The 15,813-nt window shown below is 43.5% G+C and overlaps 1 protein-coding gene across 3 annotated transcripts in view; it reads left to right on the top strand.

The window, feature by feature from the left end:
• Positions 1 to 15,813, top strand: part of LOC116463240 (monofunctional C1-tetrahydrofolate synthase, mitochondrial) — a 237,696-nt gene that overhangs the window by 40,367 nt on the left and 181,516 nt on the right. For all 3 annotated transcript variants that reach the window (XM_032146268.2, XM_058434521.1, XM_058434522.1), the window contains 2 exons: positions 390 to 501; positions 13,252 to 13,343. In XM_032146268.2, coding sequence (XP_032002159.1) covers positions 390 to 501; positions 13,252 to 13,343 — 204 coding nt within the window. The remainder of the gene's footprint in view (positions 1 to 389; positions 502 to 13,251; positions 13,344 to 15,813) is intronic.

Raw genomic sequence — 15,813 nt, 5'->3', positions numbered from 1 at the left:
CCGAGTAGCTGGGACTACAGGAGCCCGCCACCACACCCGGCTAATTTTTTTGTATTTTTAGTAGAGACGGGGTTTCACCGTGGTCTCCATCTCCTGACCTCGTGATCCGCCCGCCTCGGCCTCCCAAAGTGCTGGGATTACAAGCGTGAGCCACCGCACCCGGCCACATTTTTTAAGTCCTATTTTCTTTTCTTTCTAGGATGTGATAATCATTTTCTGTTTGTATTAATACATGCTTGAAAGGAATTAATAAAGCGATTCCATCCTTGTCAGCAGCTTGGAACAAAGCTGTGGATCTGGGATTGTGCTGAACTCATTTGACATCAGTAGTTACTTGTGTCTTTATGCCTCAGATCAAAATGTGCGTGTTTTTTTCTTTCTCCTTTTAGCTTCACGAGGCTGACATTGTGGTCCTAGGCTCACCTAAGCCAGAAGAGATTCCCCTTACTTGGATACAACCAGGAACTACTGTTCTCAACTGCTCCCATGACTTCCTGTCAGGTAAATGTCTTCACATTGGTGTTGAGCCACTGATTAGGTCAGATCGTTCGAAGAAATGTTAACCTTTTCCTAAGAGGGTATGTTTCTGAAACGTTAGCAGTCGTCAACATTAATATATAGGGTAGGAAACTTAGACTGTGGGCTACCTCACAGAACCATGCTGTTGAGCAAAGAGACTAAGATGGCGGTTGAGGTGTCTGCTTCCACAGTGAAGTGCCCCCTACTGGCCTCTAGCAGTCAGGTCGGTTGTGACCTCAAGTAGATGATTTGTATGTGTGTGAGGTAAACTAGAAATAGCGGTTTTCACAGTCTCTTACAAATTAGTAAAATCCTTTCTTCCAAAGAAATCTTCATGGAATCTCACTATGTAAAAGCAGATGAGCGCCGGATTGCTGGGAGGGATGGGAATAGGATCAGCCTGTGTGTCTCCCTGATTTCCTCTTGCACTGACCCATGAAGCACATCCTTGGAGCCCCAGAGTCATCTCAGAACAGTATGAAAATCAACACTAGATGCAGAAACTGTTGTAGGATTGGTCCTGCTATTTGACGGCATTTTGCCAAAGTATCCAGGAATACTCAAGACCACACCAGGCCCACTTTGGGGGCAGCCCAAGCAGTGCCCGCAACAGGGCAGCCAGCGGCCACTGGGTCCAGCGGAGCCGGCCCAGAGTGGGTTCCTTTTTCCGGTTCATAGAAGGACTGAGGCTAAGAAAGCCTTGGCGCACACCCAGCCCCTCAGTAAGTCGCTGCGTAGCACAGGTGAGCCAAAGACGATGGCACAGGGAGGCAGAGGAGAGCCCCCCTTCCTGATTCCTTCTGGCTTTGGCCTCCAAATGTTCATGCGGAAGAGAGGACTGTGCTGAGCTGGGCTGGAGGACAGGGGCAGCTTTTATCCCTAAAGCTGGGCAGAATGTACATCAAGGTTGGGAGCCTCTGCTCTCCTTCTCCTCCACCAGGACCATACTCGAGGTTGAAATCTTGAAATCTTGTAGGCAGCTCCATAAAAGCATGAGCCCTAGCCAGAGGTTGATACTGACCCTCCTCTCTAGGAAATGTAGCTCCTGCCAGAATTGAGCAATCAGATTAAAAACCCCCTGGGGGCTGGAGAGGGTAGAATGGATCTGTCCAAGGAAAGAGCCAGAGCTCAGCTCTTGCATTAAGAGCTGTGGCCCTAATGGCTCTTTTTAACAAACAAAGCATGTGCTAAATAACATTTTAAAAATATGTGTAGTTTATTCATGTAACTTTTTTTTCCCTGAAAAAAAAAAAAAAAAAACAATGCCTAACCTATTAATAGTGGACAGGGCTTCCTCTGTTCAGAATCCCAGTCAGATTAGGAAAATCAGTTCCAACATTTGTTTCTTGTAAATGAATGCTGCTTTGCTGTAATATTTACTTGCTGTGTTTTATTAAAGTTTTCATGTAGGACAGTTTTGGCAGTCATGGCTGGAGACAGGAGTCTACTTTGATGTTCTGGAATCCCTTTGAGCTCTGTGGTTATGTGACAGTGACATATATTTTGTTAGTGAAAGTGCTTTATTTTTAATAAGATTTCCTTTTAGGACCCTTATTTTTGAAAAAAGTATTCCCTGAAACATTAGATTTCAATGTAATGATTCTCTGGGGGAAGAAAAGACCAAGGCGTTACAGATGTTCCTCGACTGACCATGGGGTTATGAGCAGATAAACCCATCAGAAGTTGAAAATATCATAAGTAAAAAATGGGCATTTGTAGACAGGATGGGATGTGAAAACACAAAACAACATCCAAAAATGCTGGCAGCACAGTACGCCGTAGAGTATTGGTTGTTTGGCCTCATGAGTGCATAGCTGGCTGGAAACCGCGATTTGCGGTCACTGCTGCCCAGTGCCTCAAGACAGCCTTATTCTATGTACAGCTAGCCCGGGAAAAGATCAAAATTTAAAGCACAGTTTCTACTAAATGCATGTCCCTTTCCCACCATCATAAAGTGGAAAAATAGTAAGTGAAAAGGTTGTAAATCAGGGATGGTCTGTGTATTTCAAAATGATTCTATAAGTAGAATTTATTTGAAATTTATCTGGCCCAACTCTAATAGTTTTCTTGTTGGTTTTTGAATGTCCAGTGTCCAGAATAGTACCTGACGCTTAGTAACCACTCTGCGAAATTTTTTTTTTTTTTTTGGAGACGGAGCCTTGCTCTGTCGCCCTGGCTTTAGTGCAGTGGTGCAATCTTGGCTCACTGAAACCTCCGCCTTCTGGGTTCAAGTGATTCTCCTACCTCAGCCTCCCAAGTACCTGGGATTACAGGTCCCCACCACCACGCCTGGCTAATTTTTTTTTTTTTTTTGTATGTTTAGTAGAGGTGTGGATGCACTATGTTTGCCAGGTTGGTTTCAAACTCCTGACCTCAAGTGATCCACCCACCTCGGCCTCCCAGAGTGCTAGGATTATGGGCATGAGCCACTGGGCCTGGCTAACTCTGTGAATATTGAGTGTTTGACAAGTTAATAGGCATGACTCAGAATTGTACTCTGCTTGTAGTTTTAAGTTAGTGGCATGTTTAGAAACATTTCCTTGAATTTGTCTCCCACTTAAAGATGGGGCTGATGGCCAGGCGTGGTGGCTCACGCCTGTAATCCTAGCACTTTGGGAGGCTGAAGGCAGGTGGATCACCTGAAGTCAGGAGTTTGAGACCCAGCCTGGCCAACATGGTGAAACTCTTGTCTCTACTAAAAATACAAAAAAAATTTCTGGGCTTGGTGGCAGGTGCCTGTAATACCAGCTACTCAGGAAGCTGAGGCAGGAGAATGGCTTGAACCCAGGAGGCGGAGGTTGCAGTGAGCCAAGATTGCACCATTGCAGTCTAGCCTGGATGGCAAGAGCGAGACTCCTTCTCAAAAAAAAGAAAAGAAAAAAAAATGGGGCCAACTAAGTAGTCATTGAGATGAAGATGAGGAATGCTATGTTGATGAAACAGATGAACAGTTTCAGGATGGTGCTATCCATGATAGCACATTTCTAAATAGTCTACAAGTTTTAATTTTAGCAACTTTGTTTAGTATGAAAATTTGATCTGGGAATAATGGAGAAAGGTTTTTTTCCCCTCTTTTTTTCATAATCCCACTATTGTAAATAAATGAATAAACTTTTTGAACTATTCAAAAGAAAAGAGCTCTTATTTAAACTTAAGATGAGAAGAAGAACTTTTAATAAACTAGTGGCTGGGTAAAGGCAGAGTTTTATAATGAAATTTTTATTCTTACCTTCATGGTACAGAGTCCCTCCTCCTTCTCCCCGTAAAAATAGATGGGATGTTGTGATTTATGATGAGGTAATTCTGTAGAGGCATTTTATGGAATACGTAATCCTACGAGAGATTTTCCTGATGGCTGATATCCCAGACATAGAGCTCAGAAAACAATTACACCCAGCTAGTTGGTTCTGTTCACTCTACTATTGCATGAGTCCAATGTTTAGATTTTAAAACAAGGGAATTTCAACATTCTGTTTTCTAGCTGTAAGAGTAACTACTTTAAAAAAAAAAAAAAGACAACCAAAAAAACTTATTTCTTAGAAAAGGTCTTGCTCTGTTGCCCAGGCTAGAGTACAGTGGCATGATCACAGCCTCAAACTCCTGGGCTCAAGCAATCCTTCCTCCTCAGCTAATTAAAACAACTTTTTTTGTTGTTGTTGAGGCAGGGTTCTCACTGTGTTGCCCAGGCTGGTCTTGAACTCCTGGCCTCAAGTAGTCCTCCCACCTCCACCTCCAAAAAGTGCTGAGATTACTGGTGTAAACCACCATGTCCAACCTAAAAAAATCATTTCAAATGAAAGAAATACGCACTGCTCTGTAGTTCCCTGCTTGCTAAACAGCAGATTTCATCGTAAGCAAAACCATTTTGTACCCTAAATATTAGGACTTATTTACTGATGTACCAAATGGGACCAAGGAGAAGCTGGTCTTCTGTCTTAGGCTCAGACAGCAGTATCAAAACAGCAACTCTGTGGCTCAGAGTAGTTTATAGTATCATTTTAAGCTAATATAATTCTATTTAGTGTGGAAGAGGGGAAGAGCCCTGGGATGCTGATGTGCTGGGAGCCCCTGAGGGACCTTGAGACTTTCCCTTGTATGGCTCTGAAGGGAGACATTACAACTTAGTGGAGGCTGGGCGTGGTGTGGCTCATGCCTATAATCCCAGCACTTTGGGAGGCCAAGGCCGGTGGATCACTTGAAGTCAGGAGTTCGAGACCAGCCTGAGCAACATGGTGAAACCTCATCTCTACTAAAAATACAAAAGTTAGCCGGGCGTGGTGGCGGGCACCTGTAATCCCAGCTACTTGGGAGGCTGGAGCAGGAGTATCGCTTGAACCCAAGAGGCGGAGGTTGCAGTGAGCCAAGATCATGCCATTGCTCTCCAGCCTGGGCAACAAGAGCAAAGCTCCATCTTAAAAAGAAAAAAAAAAAATGTAGTGGAAAGAACATGGACTTTGGAGTCAGGATTAACCTAACTCAAGGAGAAGGGAGCTGTTTGTGTAAAAAAAATTCTTCGCCGGACGCGGTGGCTCACGCCTGTAATCCCAGCACTTTGGGAGGCTGAGGCAGGCGGATCTCCTGCAGTGGGGAGTTTGAGACTAGCCTGACCAACATGGAGAAACCCTGTCTCTACTGAAAATACAAAATTAGCTGGGCGTAGGGGCGCATGCCTGTAATCCCAGCTACTCAGGAGGCTGAGGCAGGAGAACTGCTTGAACCGAGGAGGTGGAGGTTGCGGTGAGCTAAGATTGCACTCCAGCCTGGGCACCAAGAGCGAAACTCCATCAAAAAAAAAAAAAAATCTTAATTGCATTGTGCTTACAGGCTGTGTGACTTTGAGGAAATAAGCTCTCTGATGAATTAATAAGATTCCCAATTTCTTTGTGGGTAAATTGGTAGCAAGGCTGTTGAGGGAATGACTGAGATGATACCTTGGGGCAGTGCCTCTTTGATGGTAGCTGCCAATAAATGCTGGTCCACTTCCTGCATTCCTCCCTCCACTTCCTTGTTGCCATGTCACCTGCACACAAAACAGCTTTCAGACTCCATCTTGGCACAACATACATTTATATTTGAAAAATAAAACCCATGAAAGGAAGAAGTCCAATGAAATTCTGAACATGTAAGAAAAGTCAGCTTTAGAGAAATTGGATATCCTTGTAATTTTCATTATGCCAATGCATTTGGTATAAAATTAGGATCTTTGCTTATGACTCTTGAACTTTGGTAATTCCAAAATCCATTGTACCTATCACTGTTTTCTTTTTTTCCTGTAAATTCTGGATATTCTAGATCTATCCCTGAAGTATATTGCCAGTTTTCCATTTCAAATTTTAATTAGTTCTCAATACATTTAATTTTTTGCTTTTTTTAAAAAAAGTAAAGGTCGATGTCATTTAGAATATGCAGCAGTGTATAAATTTCCTTGTTATTTGGTTTCAGTGGTCCAAATTAAGTTATTACTAATAGCTTATTAGTATCAGTTTACTAATGTTTTAATTATATTTTTTTATCATGTCTTACATTGCATTCTTTTAAAAACTAGTGATATGCTGTCATTTGACAGTAAGATTCAAATAATTTAAACTAGAAGTGCAACTCTCAAGAACGCTGTCACAAAAATTTTACCAAATGATACGTATTAGTCCATTCTCACACTGCTATAAAGAAATACATGAGACTGGGTAATTTATAAAGAAAAGAAGTTTAATTGTCTCACAGTTCCACAGGCTGTACAGGTAGTATGATGCTGGCATCTGCTTGGCTTCTGGAAGGCCTCAGGAAACTTAGACAATCATGGTAGAAGGCGAAGGGGAAGCACATATATCTTACATGGCCAGAGCAGGAGCAAGAGAGAGAGGGAGGACGTATTAGTCTGTTTTCACACTGTTGATAAAGACATACATGAGACTGGGAAGAAAAAGAGGTTTAATTGGACTTACAGTTCCACATGGCTGGGGAGGCCTCAAAATCATGGTGGGAGGTGAAAAGCACTTCTTATATGGCGGCAGCAAGAGAAAATGAGGAAGATGCAAAAGCGGAAACCCCTGATAAAACCATCCGATCTCATGAGACGTATTCACTACCACGAGAACAGTATGGGGAAAACCACCTCCATGATTCAAATTATCTCCCACCAGGTCCCTCCCACAACACGTGGGAATTATGGGAGTACAGTTCAAGATGAGATTTGGGTGGGGACACAGCCAAACCATATCAGAGGAGGAGGTGCATACTACATACTTTTAAACAACCAGATCTCAGGATAACTCACTCACTATCATGAAAACAGCACCAACGGGATGGTACTAAGCCTTTCATGAAGTGTCACCTCCCACCAGGCCCCACCCCCAACACTGGGGATTAAAATTGAACATGAGATTTGGTGGAGACACAGAACCAAACCATATCATGATACTCATTTTATTTATTACATTTTACTTTATATCCTACAAAGTCAATATATTTAACTGAGAAACTGGCTACTGGTGGTTTTTTTTTTTTTTCAAGTTCTACCCGTACTGATTTCTAATTTTTAGCCATTCCTGATTTTAAAACCTCGCATACATTTTGGCAATAATTTGTTCTCCTAGATGAGGCGAAAATATTTAAGTCTGTGGGCTTGGAAAGTGCTTTTTTGAGAAGAAGGATGCCGTTGGCCAGACTGCATAGAAGCTGAGATGTTTCCGCAGAGCCAAGATGGCAAGAAGGCTGAAGAATTTGCCTGCATCCCTCCCACTGCAGTGATTGTTCTGGCAAAGTTCCCAGGGTGGTCTCCGCACCGCTCATATTAGTGAAAGGGTGGTTCTGATTTCTGAGGAAGGCATGATAACACTTTGGCCTTAAATTTTCTTTTTGCGGAAAGTTTGATTATCATTAGAATGGCCGTCTTTTAAAGTGATTCATTGACTTGTCCCTGGAGAAATCATGAGTTAGATGAGAGTGTTTAGTGGGAAGTGAAAAGACCCGTCCACGGTTTTGGGTGAGATCCTTGTTGGACTGTGATCCCAGGATATTACCCAGGCCCAGACTGTAGACAACCTTCAGATGGAGTCCTGCTCCTACATGGGCAGGGGGTGAAATAATGATTCCCTTTCTCAATTTTCTTTAGCCATGAAATTTATTAAAAATGTATATCTGATTCTGAGTTACCAGTCTTAATTGCTTCAGATTCTCTGGATTCAGAACTTATTTTTATTTTATTTTATTTTATTTTTTTTGAAACAGAGTCTTGCTCTGTCATCCAGGCAGGAATGCAGTGGCGCAACTGCAGGCCCACTGCGTCCTGAGCTCAAATGATCCTCGTGCCCCAGCCCCCAGGTAGCTGGGACTACAGGCACATGCCACCATGCCCAGCTAATTTTTTTTTTTTTGAGGCGGAGTCTCGCTCCATCCCCCAGGCTGGAGTGCAGTGGTGTGAGCTCGGCTCACTGCAAGCTCCGCCTCCCGGGTTCACGCCATTCTCCTGCCTCAGCCTCCCAAGTAGCTGGGACTAAAGGCGCCTGCCACCAGCCTGGCTAGTTTTTCTTGTATTTTTAGTAGAGACGGGGTTTCACCGTGTTAAGCAGGATGGTCTCGATTTCCTGACCTCGTGATCTGCCCGACTCGGCCTCCCAAAGTGCTGGGATTACAGGCGTGAGCCACTGCACCCAGCCCCAACTAATTTTTCGTGCCTTTTCTAGAGACGAGGTTCACCAGGTTGCTCAGGCTGTTCTCGAACTCCTGGACTTAAGCAATCCTCCTGCCTTGGCCTCTCAGTGCTGGGATTACAGGTGTGAGCCACTGTGCCCTGCCTCAATGCAATCTTAAAACTGAATTAGAAAATCTAAGTCCAGGCCAGAGTTATATATAATTAAGACAGTGTGGGTTTTAAGTTTTGTGTTATAATTGTGTTGTTTTTGGTCGAGCCTGGTGGCTCACACTTGTAATCCCAGAACTTTGGGAGGCCGAAGTGGGCTGATTGCTTGAGCTCACGAGTTCGAGACCAGCCTGGGCAACATAATGAAACTCTGCCTCTACAAAAAATACAAAAATTAAGCCCTGGTGCTGTGGCTCATGCCTGTAATCCTAGCACTTTGGGAGGCCGAGGCTGGCGGATCATCTGAGGTCAGGAGTTTGAGACCAGCCTGGCCAACGTGGTGAAACCCTGCCTCTACTAAAAAAATAGAAAAACTAGCCAGGTGTGGTGGCACGTGCCTGTAGTCCCAGCTACGTGGGAGGCTGAGGCAGAAGAGTCGCTTGAACCCAGGAGGCGGAGGCTGCAGTGAGCCAAGATCGCACTACTGTACTCCAGCCTGGGTGACAGAGCAACAGTCCATCTCAAAAACAAAAAACAAAAATTAGCCAAGCATTGTGGCATGTGCCTGTAGTCCCAGCTACTTGGGAGGCTGAGGTGGGAAGATGGCTTGAGCCTGGGAGGTGGGGGTTACAGTGAGCTGAGATGGTGCCACTGTACTCCAGCCTGGGTGATCGAGCCAGACCTTATCTCAAAAAAAAGTGTTGTTTTTAATTACTTGTAATTTTAATTGCTTATAATTAAAAAACAGTAATTAAAAGGACCAAAAGTTAACTTTGCAGGTAGTAAACCTTAGCCTACTGTACGTAAAAATCAGAAGGCCAAGGCAGGAGGATTGCTTGAGCCCAGAACCTGAAGACCAGCTTGGGCAACATAGTGAGACCCCATCTCTATAAAACAACTTAAAAATTAGCCAGGTGTGGTGGCACACCCTTGCAATCCCAGCTACTCAGGAGGCTGAGGTGGGAGGATTGCTTGACCCTGGAGGTCAAGGCTGCAATGATCATGATCACATCACTGCACTCCAGCCTGGGCAACAGAGCAAGACCCTGTCTCAAAAAATAATAACAGTAATAATCAGAAAGCAACACTGTATGTGAATAAAGTCACCTTACCTAGCTGCTGGTGGACAGCCTTTGGTGTTTGAAGGACTTAGTTTTTATCCATTCCTGCTTTCGATATTTGTTGACTGTGAGGTTTGGGCTTATCCAGGGTCCACGAAGAAGAAATGGTTCTTCCTCATCTCAGGCCTTTGTGGTTTTGGGGTGTTTTAAATTCCTCTGCCGTAGTTACTCAATCCAACCCTACTTGCCTCTCGCTTCCACAAATTTCTCAAATGTCATTCGTGGTACCCTTTTAACTCTTATGGACTTATTTGCTTTTAACATATCTTTTACTCACTTTGAATGGAGTTTCAACTGGAAATAGAGGGTAGTGTTGTGTGTACCACCTGCCGTCTTGAGCTAGACACTTTCAAAGCGTTTGTTTTGTTAATTATTTCTTCTTACATGGCTCATTATGCTTGTTGAAATTTGTGAGATGGTTTAGACCAAACCATCTGTCCAAACCACAGCCTGTGGGCCACATGTAGCCCGGGATAGCTTTGAATGCAGCCCAACATGAATTCATAAACTTTCTTAAAACAAGAAATTTTTTTTTTGCAATTTTTTTTTCCTTAGCTCATCAGCTATCATAGTGTTATTGTATTTTATGTGTGGCTATGGCCCAAGACAATTCTTCTTCCAGTGTGGCCCAGGGAAGCCAAAAGATTACACATCGCTGAAAACTTTACACGTATCAGGAATCATATAGCTTTTCAAAATAAAATATCCACACTTTTGCTAAGTTCTATGCTATGCAAGTGACTGAAACTATACCAGGACTTATTTATCTTGTAAACTTGGAAGTGAAATATTCTTCACTCACAAGGGTATTTGTGATTAAATTCTGGGAATATGCATTTATAAGTTGATACCAGCTCCTGGAATGTAACTTTTTCTTTTTTCTTTTTTTCTTTTTTAGATTTTTTGAGATGAACTCTCACTCTTTGCCCAGGGTGGAGTGCAGTGGCACAATCTTGGCCCACTGCTGCCTCTGGGTCCCGGGGTCAAGCAATTCACTGGCCTCAGCCCCTGGGTAGCTGGGACTACAGGCATCTGCCACCATGCCTGGCTAACTTTTTTTTTGTATTTTTAGTAGAGACGGGGTTTCACCTTGTTGGCCAGGCTGGTCTTGAACCTCCTACCCGCCTCGGCCTCCCAAAGTGCTGGGATTACAGGCGTGAGCCACTGCACTGGGATGCTTTTTCTTATTTCTCCATCACTTAAAGACAGAGGAATGAGAGAGGCCCGTTTGTGGACACGATCTTAAGTACAGATCTCTAGTGGTTAAAACAAAACACGAAAAATCTCTGTCATCCTCTAGACTCTTGACTTTTGCCTAAATATGATTTATAAAGCTGAAGTGTTGCTGATCTGTAAATAATACCCAAAGGATATGATTATATGATTACCCAACACCCTAATACAATTTAAGAGTAGAGTGATCCAAAGAAGGAGAAAATAGCGTCTTCAAAAATGTTGCTATTAGAAATATTTCTTTTCTCTAAGGGAGGATGCAGGCTAAAGCATTTTGCATGTGTGTTTACTTTTATAAATTTTCTAAGTGATGAAGGAAGGTAGAATTCTTTTTTTTTTTTTTTTTTTTCAGATAGAGTTTCACTCTTGTTGTCCAGGCTGGAGTGAGTGATGCGATCTCGGCTCACCACAACCTCCACCTTCCAGGTTCAAGCAGTTCTCTGCCTCAACCTCCCTAGTAGCTGGGAGCACAGGTGTGCACCACCACACCCAGCTAAATTTTTTTTTTTTTTTTTTGTATTTTTAGTAGAGACGAGGTTGCACCATGTTGGCCAGGCTGGTCTTGAACTCCTGACCTCAGGTGATCCACCCGCCTCGGCCTCCTAGAGTCCTGGGATTACAGGCGTGAGTTACTATGCCCTGCCAGAAGTAGAATTCTTATCAACATCTTTCTATGTTGATAATCGGGTAATCCCTAAAGTTAATACCCTAAAATGCAATTTTTTAGTTTTGATGAAAAATTGATTCTATCACTTACAATTTTTTTTTTTTTTTTGAGATGGAGTTTTGCTCTTGTTGCCCAGGCTGGAGAGCAATGGCGCAATCTCAGCTCACTGCAACCTCTGCCTCCCAGTTCAAGCGATTCTCCTGCCTCAGCCTCCTGAGTAGCTGGGATTACAGGCATGCGCCACCACGCCCGGCTAATTTTGTATTTTTAGTAGAGACGGGGTTTCACCATGTTGGTCATGCTGGTCTCAAACTCCCGATCTCAGATGATCCGCCCAGCTTGGCCTCCCAAAGTGCTGGGATTACAGGCATGAGCCACCACACCTGGCCGGTTCTATCACTTCTATGATAGAGAATTTTTAAATTATCAAAAGAGCCTGATCTTTCATGTAACACTTTGACCAGTCTTACCCTGTGAGTGTTTTCATCTGCCTTCTCACACTTTGCATCTACAAGTGAAAGTGCTTCTATTTTTCTACATATTGTACAGTAAAGATTTTAGAGCTTTCTAGGCCAGGCGTGGTGGCTCGCACCTATAACCCCAGCACTTTGGGAGGCCGAGGTGGGCAGATCACTGAGGCCAGGAGTTTGAGATCAGCCTGGCCAACATGGTGAAACCCTGTCTCTACTAAAAATACAAAAATTAGCCGGGAGTGTTGGCAGGTGCTGTAATCGCAGCTGCCAATAAGGTGGAGGTTGCAGTGAGCTGAGATTGTGCCACTTCACTCCAGCCTGGGTGACAGAGAAAGACTCTATCTCAAAAAAAAAAAAAAAATTAGATCCTTCTAAGAAGATGAAGCCCACTGTGTCAAAAAAAAAAAATCTGAAGGTTAGGATATGAAGTCATTCTGACAGATTATACTGTGGAATATATATCCCTGTTCCTTTCTTCTGAGCCTTATTTTCATGTTAATAGTTTCAACTACATACTATATGCCAAGAACTTTATATACCTTATCATATTTCATTTTCACAAAATTTTAGGAGGTTTATATTACTCACATTAATTAACAGGCCCAACATCGCAATTTCTAGCAAGAGGAAGAGGTAAGCTTTTAGTGCAAGTCTGACTCTGAATTCTGTGGCCTAATCTGCAGTCTATGTTGCATCCACATTAAGTGTCTTAAATGTTCACTATGAATTCTCTTGAGCTATTATTTCTATCTCTAATTATGCCATAATTTAAAAATCACAATGATACTTGGGCTTGTGTGAAGAGACGGTGTGCCTAGATGTTTCTTCCTGGCTCAGTGTGAGATACGATTTTGAAAGCACATGATGTGCTTCATTACATTTTTTAAATCCATTTATCCCAGGTTAATAGCTTAGATGGCCTTTTTTTTTTTTTTTTTTTTTTTGAGATGGAGTCTTGCTGTGTCGCCCAGGTTGGAGTGCAGTGGCGTGATCTTGGCTCACTGCAACCTCCACCTTCCAGGTTCAAGCGATTCTCCTGCCTCAGCCTCCCAAGTAGCTGGGACTACAGGTACACACCACCATGCCCAGCTGATTTTTGTATTTTTAGTAGAGATGGGGTTCTGCTATGTTGGCCAGGCTGGTCTTGAACTCCTGACCTCAGGTGATCCACCTACCTCGGCCTCCCAAAGTGCTGAGATTACAGGCGTGAGCCACTGCACCTGGCCAGATGGCCATTTCTCTAATGTAAAATGTGAAGCAGGCCCAATGGAGGGCCCCAAGCCTGTGCCAGAGGTGACCAGCCTGCAGCCATGCCCCGACATCCTAACTTCCTTGGTGAAAAATGAGACCATTATTCAGTGTGCTAGCTGTTTACAAGGAGCAATTGGTTAGAAATGACAGTGTGCTGAAAGTCTTTTTTTTCCCTCCAATTTTTTACAGGGAAGGTTGGGTGTGGCTCTCCGAGAAGACGTTTTGGTGGACTCATTGAGGAAGATGATGTGATTCTCCTTGCTGCAGCTCTGCGAATTCAGGTTTGTTCCATATAGCTGTCTGAGAATCTTGAGTTTGGAAGTTTGATTAATAGTTGCTAGCATTTTGCAAGTGGTTTCTGTTTACCAGGTACAGTGTTAAACACTTCACACACAATGTTAGGCCCATTTGATAAATGAAGAAATGGTGATTTTGAAAAATGAAGTGAGTTGCCTATGATCACATGGCAGTGTGGGGCAGAGACCCATACTGAGGACTGTGTATGTTATCTTGTGCTGTGTAATCAATTATCCCAAAATTTAGCAACTGAAGCAACAAGGCATTTATTATCTCACAGTTTCTTCAAGTCAGAGATTTGGCAGTAGATTAACAGATTAGATGGTATGTTAGTCCATTCTTGCATTGCTGTAAAGAAATACCAGCTACTCAGGAGGCTAAAGCAGAAGGGTCGCTTGAACCCAGGAGACAAGTTGTGGTGAGCTGAGATTGCACCACTGAGCTCCAACCTGGGTGACAGAGGGAGACTGAAAAAAAAAAAAAAAAAAAAAAGAAATACCTGAGACTGGTTAACTTAGAAAGAAAACAGATTTAATTGGCTTATGGTTCTTTTTTTTTCCCCTTGGGACAGAGTCTTGGTTTGTCACCCAGGCTGGAGTGCAGTGGTGCGATCTTGGCTCACTGCAACCTCTACCTCCCAGGTTTAAGCGATTCTCATGCCTCAGCCTCCTGAGTAGCCGGGACTACAGGCATGCACCACCATGCTCGGCTAATTTTTTGTATTTTTAGTAGAGACAGGGTTTCACCATGTTGGCCAGGCTGATCTCAAACTCCTGGCCTCATGTGATCCACCCGCCTCGGCCTCCCAAAGTGCTGGGATTACAGGCATGAGCCACCGCACCTGACCTGGCTCACAGTTCTGCAGGCCTTACAGGAAGCATAACACAGGCATCTGCTTCTGGAGAGGCCTCACCAAGCTTCCAAGAATGGCAGAAAGTGAAGGGAAAGCAGGCATCTCACGAGGCGGGAACAGGAGCAGAGAGTGAGGGGGTGGTGCTGTATACTTTTAAATGACCAGATCTCATGGGAACTCATTCATTATCACAAGGATGCTACCAAGGGGGATGATGCTAAACCATCATGAGAAACTAGCCCCTGTGATCCCATCACCCTCCTCCAGGCCCCACCTCTAACACTGGGGATTACATTTCAAGATGGGATTTGGGCAGGGACACACATCCAAACTATATCGAATTGTTTGGGCTCAGGATCTCTCATGCATTTGAAGTGAAGATGTCAACTGGGGCTGCAATCATCTGAGGGGTTGACTGGGGCTGGAGGATCTGTTTCCAAGATGGCATACTCACATGGCTGTGGGCATGTGTATTTCATTCCTCATTGGCCATCAGCAGGATGCCTTGATTCCTCATCATGTCCACCTCTCTGTAGGGCTGCTCACAGTGTGGCAGCTAACTTCCCCAAGTATGAGCAGTCCAAGGGAGGGAACCAGGAGGAGTCTGCAGTGTGGATGACCTAGGCTCTAACCTCATGTGCTGCCACTTCCTTTTATCCTGTTTGTTAGAAGTATATCACTAAGTCCAGTTCACATGCAAGAGAAGGAGAATTGTTCTCACTTCTTCAAGACAGGAGTATTAAAGTATTTGGAGGCATTTTTTCAAACCACCACCACCTGTGTGACCTAAAGGCAAAGGTCATCAGTGTTCCGCCATATAAGCTGAGTGTTCTCATGGTGCTGGAGCCTGCAGCAGTGGTGGCCTCTGGCAGTGACATTTAGTTCATTTCTTTCTTATGTACAGGGTAATACACAATGGAAACTCTTTACCTCAAAATGGGTCATTATACATTTTTGTAAGGATTATAAGTTACATTTCCATCAAAGCCAAATTTTATTTTTATTTATTTTTATTTCATTTACTTATAATTTATATGCATACATAACACTACTCAGTAATTCAATTTGCTTGTTCTTTTATACCAACTACTGAAGGATGGTATTTGGAAGCTGGGCATCCAAGCTGATCATTCATGCAGTCCTATATTTTTGTCATTTTTCTTTTCTAAATTGGATGACGAACCTATTCAGTATAAGTTTATCCATGTACATGATGTCTTTTGTGAACACTTAATCTATTTATTTATTTATTTATTTATTTATTTATTTATTCATTTATTTGAGACAGGGTCTCACTGTGTCACCCAGGCTGGAATGCAGTGGCACGATCTTGGCTCACTGCAGCCTCCACCTCCCAGGTTCAAGCAATTCTCCTGCCTCAGCCTCTTGGGTAGCTGGGATTACAGGCACATGCCACCACACCCAGCTAATTTTTTTGTTTGTTTGTTTTTTGTTTTGAGATGGAGTTTTGCTCTTGTTGCCCAGGCTGGAGTGTAATGTCGCCATCTCAGCTCACTGCAACCTCCATCTCCTGGGCTCAAGTGATTCTCCTGCCTCAGCCTCCTGAGTAGCTGGGATTACAGGCACATGCCACCACGCCC

This window comes from Hylobates moloch, unplaced genomic scaffold, assembly GCF_009828535.3.
Source record: "Hylobates moloch isolate HMO894 unplaced genomic scaffold, HMol_V3 SCAFFOLD_29, whole genome shotgun sequence".
NCBI lineage: Eukaryota > Metazoa > Chordata > Mammalia > Primates > Hylobatidae > Hylobates > Hylobates moloch.
This window is presented reverse-complemented; position numbering and strand designations above follow the sequence as displayed.